Source organism: Psittacula echo, assembly GCF_963264785.1.
Source record: "Psittacula echo genome assembly, chromosome: 28".
Lineage (NCBI taxonomy): Eukaryota > Metazoa > Chordata > Aves > Psittaciformes > Psittacidae > Psittacula > Psittacula echo.
In genome coordinates this window covers 2,263,884-2,274,723 of record NC_137763.1, presented here as the reverse complement: position 1 = coordinate 2,274,723, position 10,840 = coordinate 2,263,884, and the positions used below count along the sequence as shown (strand labels likewise).

General features: G+C 64.7%; 1 protein-coding gene across 1 annotated transcript; it reads right to left on the bottom strand.

Annotated features, from left to right (window-relative positions):
* Nucleotides 1-4,543: 4,543 nt before the first annotated feature.
* NPAS4 (neuronal PAS domain protein 4) lies at nucleotides 4,544-7,802 on the bottom strand (the record flags this gene model as incomplete). Its single annotated transcript, XM_080635814.1, has 6 exons — nucleotides 4,544-4,731; nucleotides 4,968-5,077; nucleotides 5,173-5,419; nucleotides 5,940-6,042; nucleotides 6,164-6,315; nucleotides 7,595-7,802. 6 exons carry the CDS (start codon nucleotides 7,800-7,802, stop codon nucleotides 4,544-4,546), a joined length of 1,008 nt encoding a protein of 335 aa, XP_080491940.1.
* Between the last annotated feature and the right edge of the window lie 3,038 nt (nucleotides 7,803-10,840).

Genomic DNA, 10,840 nt, shown 5'->3' with positions numbered 1-10,840 from the left:
CCCGCGATCTCACCGCGCCGCGTCGCCGCAGGAACCGCGCATGCGCGGGGCGGGGCCTGGGCGGGCTGAAGGGGGCGGGAACAAGGTGGGAGGTGGGCGGGGTTACACGTGTAAGGGGGCGTGGCCTGTGCGCTGCGCGGGTACTGCCGTGTGTGCGGAGCGCTCGCAGATCGGGACCGTCCGGACCCCCGCAGCCCCCCCACAGCCCCGGGTACCCCCAAGCACAGGGGTACTCCCCAATGTTTGGGTCCCTCCCACACCCCTGGGTCGCCCCACAAGCCCCTGGGACTTCCCCAGACCCCTGGGTCCTCCCCAGACGCCTTTGTCCCTATAAAGAAGCTGCCGTGGGCACAGGGACACGGAGGCCACTTTATTTCCAAGGGGGTGTCGGGGCCACGAGGCCTCCAGGGGATGTGGGGGACAATGGGAGCCAGTCCCTCGCGGTGGGGACGTTGGGGACATCAGGGTCTCAGTCCCTTGAGTCAAGGTGATGATGATGCCCCACATCCTTCGGGGACATCGGAAACAGTGGGGACATTGGGCCACGACAGGTCTCAGTCCTTGGGGTTGGGTACATTGGGGACATCAGACCACGATGTGTCTCAGTCCATTGGTCCAGGGTGACAACAAGGTCCCACGTCCCTTGGGGACATTGGGGACTCCAAGCCACAAGGTGTCTCGGTCCCTCCAGCTGAGGCGACGACAAGGTGTGACAGTCTCAGTCCTTTTGGTGGTGTCCGCATCCTTCAGGGACACTTCGGGGACATCGGTCCCTTGGGTCACAGCGGTGACAAGGTGCCCGTGTCCCTCAGGGACGTTGGGGACATCGAGTTGTGACGAGTCTCAGTCCCTCGGGCTCGGTTATATCGCGCTGCGACGTATCTCGATGCCTTCGGTGGGGGACGTTGAGGACATCGAGGATGTTGGGGACATTTGGAACACCGGGGATGTCAGGGCCACTGGGGATGGGGGGGACACTGGGGACACTGAGCCACGATGTGTCTCAGTCCCTCAGACTGGGGACATCTCGCAGTCCCTTGGGGGGGCTTTGGGACATGGGGGACATCGAGCCATGACCTGTCCCAGCCCAATGGCTTGGGACACTGGGGGCATTGGCGACATTGGGTCATGGCGTGTTCCCATGTCTTGGGTTGGGGACGCTGGGGACATCGAGCCACATTGTGCCTCAGCCCCTTGAGTTGGGAACATTTGGGACATCGGGCCATTGAGCCACGAGGTCTCCATCACTCAGGTTGGGGACATTGGGAACATCAAGCCACATCGTGCCTCGGTCCCTTGGGTTGGGGACATTGGGGATGACACCCGGGGGGGGGGGGGGGCACACACTTTTGGGGGTACTCTGCCAAAAACGCAGACCCCAAGGTGGGGAGGGGGGGATGACAAGGACAGGGATGAGGTGGGTGACAAGGGACAGGGACATTGGGGCTGGGGGGGGGGGGGGGGGGGCCACAGGCTCCTACAGGTGGGTCCAAGCCACCCACTGACAAGATTTGGGGACGGGTCCCGCAGTGGGGCTGGGGACAGGGACACAGGGACATGGGACCCAGGTGTCCGGGCTGGGGGGGGGGGGGGGCCACCAGCCCCCCCCCAATTACCTTAGAGACTCGTTACGAGTTAAATTAGCACGAAAGGCCCCGGGGGGGGGCGGCGGGGGGCGGGGATGCGGCCGGGGCCGGGGGGCCGGTGGCTCCAGGCCGGGGTGACAATGACAATATGCCATACTGGGGGCAAGTCGCGTCACAGACTTAGTTCAGAACGACGGGGCGCGCTGGCTTCCGGCTGTGGAACAGGGGGGAACAGGACGTCAGAGACCCCCGCATAACCCTCTGTACCCCCATAACACCCAATGGGCCCAGGCATTGAGCCCCCACCAATGGGGCCCCAGGGTCTGGGCACATGCACACACACCCACCCCCCCATTGAGGAACCCCCCCAACCTCCCCAAGGGACCCTGGAGCATCCCCCCCATCCCCACCCCTCTGGACCCTGCAACTCGGACCCCATCTTCCCCCCCCAGACCCCACTGGGCCCCCCCCGGAGATGAGCCCCAGGATGCCCCCAGCCCCCCAAAATGGGTGCCCCCCACCCTGACCCCCCCCCTTACCTTGGCGGAAGGCGTCCTGGAGGCGGCTCTGGGGGAGTTGATACAACTCAGCGAAGGGGTCGCGGGGCGACCGGGGTGGGGGGGGCCGGGGGCCGGGGGGGCCCCCAGGGTGCCGGGTCCCCCCGCGGCTGACGCCAGCAGCAGCTGCCAGGCCCTGGAGCAGGCGGCGCAGGACGGGGCCGGGGGGAGCGGCCGGGGGGGGCGGCGGGGGGGGGGACGTCTCAGGGGTGAGGAGGGAGCCAGGGTCCCCCCCCGGACCCCCCCCGGGGCTCTCGGGACTCGGCGGCAGCTTCTCGGGCGCAGCCTCGGGTGGCTCCGGGGGGCCGAAGGCAAAGGGCGGCGCTTGCCGGGGGGTGTAGGGGGGGGTCCAGGTCTCGGTGCCCCCCCCTGGGGTCTCGGGGACTCCCAGGCCTGGTGCAAGGCGGGCACCCGTGGCCAGGCTGGGGCCAAGGCAGAGGCCGGTGCTGATGTTGGCTCCGACGGCAGCTCCAAGGCCAATGCCAGGTCCAAGAGTGGGGTCAACACCGGCCCCAAGGCCAAGGCCGATGGAGGATCCACGAGCGGAGCCAGCGTTGCCTCCAATGGCGGCTCCAGCACCAAGTCCAACACCGGATCCAATGGCAGGTCCGAGTCCGATGCCAGTGTCAACGCTGGTTCCAAGAGCAGAGTCAACGTTGGCTCCAGTGTTGGCTCCAAGGCTGAGTCCAGCACTGGCACCAATGTCGGGTCCCAGCCCTGTGCAGACGTTGGCTCCAAGCGCAGCTCCAACGGCAAATCCAAGGGCAGATCCAAGACTGGAGCCACTGGTGGCTCCAACACCAGCTCCAACTGCGAGTCCAACACTGGCACCAACATCAGATCCAGGAACGGAGCCAATGCTGGAACCAGCACTGGCTCCAAGACCAAGTCCAACGCCAGATCCAAGAGTGGAGCCAACGCCGGCACCAATGTTGGCTCCAACAGCAGCTCCAATGCCAAATCCAACCCCAGATCCAACATCAGATGCAAGAGCAGTGCCGACGTTGGCTCCAACACCAAGTCCAACACCAATGTCCATATCAGATCCAAGAGCAGCACCGACATTGGCTCCAACACTGGCTCCAACAGCAAGCCCAACACTGGATCCAAGACCAGAGCTAACATTGGCTCCAACAGCAGCTCCAATGGCAAGGCCAACGCCAGGTCCCACACCAGATGGAAGAGCAGAGCCAACATTGGCTCCAAGAGCAGCTCCAAGTCCAAGTCCAACAGTGGATCCAAGACCAGAGCCGACGTTGGCTCCAATATTGGCTCCAAGACCAAGTCCAACTCCAGCGCTGACTCCAGCACCTACACTGGTTCCAACGCTGGCTCCGACAGTGAGTCCAACACCAGCACCGACATCAGATGGAAGAGCAGGGCCAAGAGCCCCAATGCCAAGCCCGACGCTGGCTCTGACACCAGCACCGAGGCCAGGCCCAATGTTGGCCCCGACACTGAGGGCGACACCGGCTCCGAGACCAGAGCCAACGCCGGCTCCACCATTGGCTTGGAGACCAGCTCCAACGTCATCTCCGGCTCCAGCTCCGAGAGCAGCTCCAATATCGGCCCCAAGGTTGGGGCCAACATCAGGGCTGGTGCTGGCTGCCACGCCAAGGCCAACGTCGACTCTGATGCCGGCCCCGATGCCGATGCCAACTCCAGCACCGACATCTGAGCCAAGAGCTTGTCCAACGCTGTCTCCGAGACCGTGTCCAACGTTCACTCCAACACCAGCTCCAATACCGGGGTCAATGTTGGCTCCAACGTTGCCTCCAAGACTATGTCCAACGGTGGCTCCAAGCCCAGGTCCCATGTTGGCATCGAGACCAGGTCCAACACCAGCTCCAAGTCCAGGGTCAACATTGGCTCCCAAGCCAGCTCCAAGACCATGTCCAACATCAGCTTCAAGGCCACATCCAACATTGACGCCAAGGCCAAGGCTGACGCCAACATTAACTCCAACGTCGTCTCCAAGCCCAGCTCCAACACCAAGGTCAACACCGGATCCAACACCAGGACCAACACCAAGGCCAACACCGGGGCCAGCGCCAACACCGAGGTCCCCACCAGCTCCAATGCTGGCCCCAGGGAAGTCAAGGCTGGGGCCAAAGGGCTCAGGAGGGTCCGGGGGGGCCTCAGCCGCCAACTGCTGCCGCAGGCACCAGGCTTCGGCCTCACTGTGGGAGACACAGGGAGGGTCTGCGGTGAGCCTGGGGCCCCCCGAGGAGTGGAGGGTGCCCAGCCCCATGGGTGCTCTATGGGGTGGGGGTGATGGGACCCCCAGAGCTGGGGCCACTCACCTGATGATGAAGTTGTGGGCAAGCAGAGCCGGGCCCTCAGGGCGCAGCCGGGCATAGACCCACGTCCAGCCCAGACCATCCTTGCGCTGCAGCCGTGTCACCAGCTCCCCCCGTGCCTCTGGCCCTGCTCCTGCTGTGGGGACACGCACAGGGACATCAGCGGGGACACTGGGACGGGCTTGGGGACATCAATGAGGTCGATTCGGGGGGTTGAGGACATGGGGATGTCAATGGGGACAAGGGACAACAGAGACATGGAGGACACCTGGAGAGGAGGCAAGGTGGCTCCAAGGAATGTGGGAGACCCCAAGGATGTGATGGGGGGCAAAGTGACAGCAGGGGATCCCCAGGGTGATGGAGAACACCCCTGGGGACATTGGGACCCAGGGGACCCCCAGGGTGACGGGGAACACCCTTGGGGACACACAGGAGCCAGGAAGACCCCAGGGACCCAAGGAACAGCTCGGGGGGGGGGGGGGGGGGGCCAGGGAGAGCCGAGGGGACACCAAGAGGACACTTACCCAGGCGGAGGTGCTGGCGCACAACATGGCCGAGGTCCTCGGGGTGCAGGAGCCGGTACCAGGAGCGACCCAGGAGCTCCCCACGCCCGTAGCCCAGGTGGATCAGGACACTGTGGGACAAGAGGCCTGGGTCCAGCGCCCGCCTTGGCTGGGAACCCCCCCCCCCCCGGACACCCGCATCGTCCTTTGGGGGTCGGGTCCTGACCTGTCGGAGACGTCGAGCAGCGCGAGGTCGCGCGCGTGGCGGCTCTGGAACGCCGGCAGCAGGAGGCAGTCGGGGCAGGGCCAGGGCGGGGGGTCCAGGGGGGCGCAGAAGGCGACAAAGAGCCCCGGGGAGGTGCCGGGGGGGCCGGGGGGGGCCTGGAAGCGGCCCCGCAGCAGCACCAGCTTCCGCCCGGCACTGGGGCGGCGCGAGGCCCGCGAGGTGGTGAAGCGGCAGCGGAAGAGGCGCTCTAGGGGAAGGGGGCATGGGTTAGACCTCTGGAGCTCTGCCCACCCCTCCGCCCATGCTCCACCCTGCTGTTCATCACCCATCCATCCCTCCGTCATACATCCTTCCATCCCTCCATCATCCATCCATCATCCATTCATCATCCAACATCCATCCATCCATCCATCATCCATCTCTCCATTATCCGACCTTTCCTCCATCATCCATCCCTCCATCCATCCCTCCCTCCATTCCTCCATCACCCATCCATCATCCAGCATCCATCCATCATCCCTCCATCCATTCCTCCATCATCCATTCATCCATCCCTCCCTCCATCCCTCCATCTTTCTCTCCTCTCTTCCTTCCCTCCCTCTCTTCATCCATTCTCCCTTCCTTCCTCCCTCCAATTCTTCATCCTCCCATCCCTCCCTCTCCTCTTCCACCCTTCCCTTCCCTTCTTCCCTCCCTCCATCCTTCCACCCCTCCCTCCCTCTGCCCACACCTTCTCAGGCCCCGCCCCCCTTGGAGGCCCCACCCACCTGCCTGGGGGGGCCCAGCCTGGGTGAGCTGATGTCGCACCAGGGGGTGATCGGCCGGGTCCAACAGGTCGTAGATGCTGTCACCCTGAGCCACCAGGTCCACCTGCATGGGGGGGGTGGGAGGGTCAGCATCCAGCACCAAGCACCCAGCACCAAGCACCCAGCACCAAGCACCCAGCACCAAGCTCCCAGCACCCAGCCCTGTTCTGCCTGGGGGTGCTCACCATGGAGTGCCCCAGGTGCTGTGCAACGTTGTCGGTGACACCAACCAGCTTCCCCTCACGGGTGACAGCCAACAGGAACCCGGGCAGTGATGCCACCAGGTCAGCCAGCTCCGGCCCCCCCAGCAGCTCCATGGATGCTCCCCTTGTCGGGCCTGCAAAGGGGACACCCATCAGCACCCACCCAGCACCCGCTGCCTTGCCTGCATGGTCCCACTGCACCCATGTGGCCCCCATGGAGTTACTGCTGGCACCCATAGCCTTGCCCATGTAGAGCCATGGGATTCCCTGTCCCCATCACTTGTCCCTGTCGCCATCCTTTGTCCCTGTCCCTGCCTCCAGACCCAGCTCTGGTCCCTAATCCTGGCTCTTGCCCTGGTTCCTGACCCAAGGTCTGGTCCCTGTCCTGATCCCTCCTGTTCCAATCCCTGATCCCTGTTCTGGTCCCACCCTGCTGCCTGGCTGCTGTCCCAGCCCTGATCCCGGGTCCCGATCCTGATCTCGGTCCCTATCCCGGTCCCCCAGTCCCAGCCCTGATCCCCAGTATCAGTCCCTGTCCCGGTCTCCCGGTCCCTGTCCCAGCCCTGATCCCAGGTTCCGATTCCCAGTGTCGGTCCCTATCCCGGCGCCTCGATCCTAGCCCCGATCCTCGATCCCCGGTCCCGGTATCTCCCGGTGTCCCGGTCCCTGTCCCCGGTCTCGATCTCAGCCGCGATCCCGATCCCGGTCCCACCCGCCCCGTTCCCCGCCGCTGTCCGCGGTGCTGAACCAAGCCCCCGCCCGCCCGCTACCGCTGTCCGCGGTGCTGAACGCACCCGGCGCTATCCGCGGTGCTGAACCCCTCCTGCCGGCTCCTGTCCCGGTTACCCCCGGTGCTCCCCGGTCCCCGTTCCCGTCCCTCCGCCTGCTCCTTGCTCCAGCCCGGTGCCGGGTCCCCTTTCCCGCTGCCAGCTCCCAGCCCACATCCAGCCTGGTCCTCACCCAGCTGCATCCCGGTCCTCCGCTCCCCAGAGCAGTTCCAGTCCCTTTCCTAATGCCGGCTCCCATCCCGTTCTGTTCCCCGCTCCTATCTGTGTTCCGATCCCCAGTCCCATCCCAGTGCTGCTTCCCCGTTCTGTGCCTATGCCTGCTTCCATCCCGGTGCTCATTCCCATCCCAGTGCCAGTCCCCGGTCCTATCCTGATGCTTGATCCCATCCTGCTGCCATTCCCGCTCCCATCCCGGTGCCCAGTCCCATCCCGGTGCCCAGTCCCATCCCAGTGCCCGGTCCCATCCCGGTTCCCAGTCCCATCCCGATGCCTGGTCCCATGCCATTGCCTGGACCCATCCCAGTGCCCGGTCCCATACCGGTGCCATTCCCCACTCCCTTCCCGTTCCCTGCTCCCATCCCGGTGCCATCCCCATCCCCTCTCCCCATCCCCATCCCAGCCCTACCTCTCCCTCCCTCCGCTCGCCCCGCGCACGCACCGGGCCGGAGGCAGGCTCCCTTGCGGGTGTAGATGCAGGCGAGGGCCATGACGTGCAGGTAGGAGAGGCGCGGCCGGTCCCCGTCGGGCAGCGGCAGGAGGTCCCGCAGGGCGCGGATCTCGGCGTTGATCTGGTCCCGCCGCGCCTTGGAGGCGCCTTTGGTGGAGCGGAGCATCCTCGCGCCGCGCCGCCGCGCGAACGCCCCTTATATGGACCGCGCGGGACGACGTCACCGCCGCGTCACACACCCCCCCCCCCCCACTTTCCCCGCTCCTCCCATTCGCAACGTTTGGGGGGGGGGGGGGGAGGCGGCAGCGTCAGTGCTGACGTCGACGCGCGCGCGGCGCGAGGCGCGGGGGGGGGAGGGTGGAGGGGGGCGGCGCGCGGCGGCTTCGCACCGAAATAGGAGATGGCGCGCGCTGAGGGGCGGGGCGAGGGGAGGGGCGGGGCGCGGGAAACGCCCCCCCCCCCCCGGGGGGGGAGCGGTGCAAGAGAGGAATGGGGGGGGGGAGTCAAGGGAAGGTAGAAAGGGGGCAATGGGGAATTGGGGGGGGAATGGAGGGAAGGGGGGGATGGATGAGGGGGTCAATGGAAGGGTGGAGGAGCCAATGGGAGGTCAATGGGGGGAGGGAGGGATGGGTGGAGGGGTCAACGGGGAGCCTGGGGGGCAATAGGGGGTTGGAAGGGCGCAAGGGAGGGAGGGAGGGAGGGATGGAGTCAACAGGGGGGTGGAGAGAGTTAACAGTGGGATGGACGGTCAACGGGAGAACGGAGGGTCAATGGGGAGATGGAGATGGTCAATGGGGAAGGGAGATGGTCAGTGGGGGATGGAGATGGTCAGTGGGGGATGGAGATGGTCAATGAGAGGACAGAGATGGTCAGTGGGGATGCAGATGGTCAATGGGAGGGTCAACAGGAGCCTGGAGGTTCAAAGCGGGGTGAAGATGTTCAATGGGGGAGGGAGACGGTCAATGGGGAGGGAGATGGTCAATGTGAGGGTCAACAGGGGGTTGGATGGTCAATGGAGATGAAGATGGTCAATGGGAGGGTGAACAGAACAATGGAGGGTCAATGGGGAGATGAAGAGGGTCAACAGGGGATGGAGATGGTCAATGGGGGGATGGAGATGGTCAGTGGGGGCGGGTTATCAGCAGGGTATGTGGAAAGTCAACAGGAGGCTGGAGAGGGTCATCGGGGAATGGAGAACCCAATGCGGGGATGAAGAGGGTCAAGCAATGGAGTCATTGCTGGAGGGTCAACAGGGGAGTGGAGGGGGTCAATGGGGGGGCCGCTGTGGGCTGGAAGGGCTCAAAGCGTGGAGGGAGAGTTGATGGGGGGCAGAGGGGTGCAATGGGGGGAAGGGGATCAGAAGGGGGAAGGGGCTGGACAGACGGACAGCCAGCCAGGTCAATGGTGGGTCAAGGGAGGGAGGGATGAGAGGATGAGTGATGTGAAGGATGGGGGAGGCAGTGGGAGCTCAATGGGGCTCAGTGGGGCTCAATGGGGGTCCATGGGAGCTCAGCAGGGCTCAGTGGGATCAATGGGGACGCAGTGGTGCTCAGCGAGGCTCAACAGGGGTCAATGGGAGCTCAACGGGGCTCAACAGAGCTCATTGGGGCTCAATGGGGCTCCGTGGGGCTCAATGGGGCTCCGTGGGGCTCAATGGGGCTCAATGGGGCTCAGCGGGGCTCAATGGGGACTCAACGGGGCTTAATGGGGGGGTTGCGTGGAAGCATCACCGGGGGGGCGGGGGGGTGCCTTTGGCCGCTTGTCAGTGGGGCCGGAGGGCCCCCAGCACCCAAGGGGGGGGCTTCAGGGTCAACGGGACCCCCCTCATCCCCTCCCCCCGCCCCCCGGGATCCCCCCTGTCCCCCCCTCCCCCAGCTCCGCGGCTCCCCCCCGCGCTGGCCCCGCCCCCGCCGCGGTTCCCCTCCCCCTCCCCGGGCTCCGCCGCTGCCAAATTTGGGCGCTGAAGCCGCTGCGCTAAAAATAGGAGCCGGCGGCTAAAAATAGCGAGGGGGAGGGGCGGGGGGAGGGAGCGGAGCCCGGGGATCCCTGCGGGGGGAGGGGGGGCAGCGGGCACCGGGGATCCCCCGCGGGAGGAGGGGGGGGGGGTTCTGGCCGCAGGGACCCCCCCAAATCCCGGACCCCGGCCACCGGTTTCCGCGGTAACGGAGGAGCCGCAGCGCTTGGGGGGGGGAGGATGGGAACAGGGGGATGCGGGAGGATGAAGGGGGAGAGGGGGGATGAAGAGGGAGGAGGATGAGGAGGGAGGAGAGGATGGAGATGAAGATGAAGGGGGGTGAAGATGGAGAGGATTGGGGGTGAAAATGGGGATGAAGATGGAGGAGGATGGTGAGGGAGGAGAGGATGGGGATGAAGATGATGAGGATGAAGATGATGAGGGGGGGTGAAGATGAGGACTGAGGATGAAGATGGAGAGGACTGGGGGTGCAAATGAGGATGAAGATGGAGGAGGATGAAGCTGTAAATGGAAGGATGGGTCTGAGGACGAGGAGAGACAGAGGAAGATGAAGATGGGGTGAAGGTGGATGAGGAGGGAGAAAAGAGGATGAAGATGATGAAGATGAAGGAGGGTGAAGAAGAGGAGGGAGAAAAGAGGATGAAGAAGATGAAGGAGGGTGAAGATGAGGAGGGAGGATTGGGGGTGAAAATGAGGATGAAGACAGGAGGATGAAGCTGTAAGAGGAAGGATGCAGCTGAGGATGAGGAGGGACAGAGGAGGATGAAGATGGGGTGAAGGAAGGGGGAGATGGGGAGTGATGAAAGAGGAAGAGGATGGGGAGGAAGGAGGGTGAAGATGGAGGAGGATGGGGAGAGAGGAGGATGGAGAAGGGGGGGGTGAGGATGAGGAGGGATGAAAGGATATGAGATGGGGATGAAGGAGAGGAGGATGAGGAGGGACAACGGAGGATGAAGATGAGGATGAAGGAGGGTAAAGATGGGAAGGGGGGGAGGATGAGGAGGGATGAAGGACAGTGAAGATATGGGAGGAAGAGGGGGCTGGAGAAGCGTGAGGAGGATAAAGATGGAAGAGGACGAGGATGGTGGACGAAGGGGCTGATGATGAAGATGCCACATCCCCCCCAAAGGAACCCTCCTCATCCTCCCCCCCCCCAAAGGGACCCTCCTCATCCTCCCCCCCCCAAAGGGTCCCTCCTCATCCTCCCCTCCCCAATAAGAGACCCAATA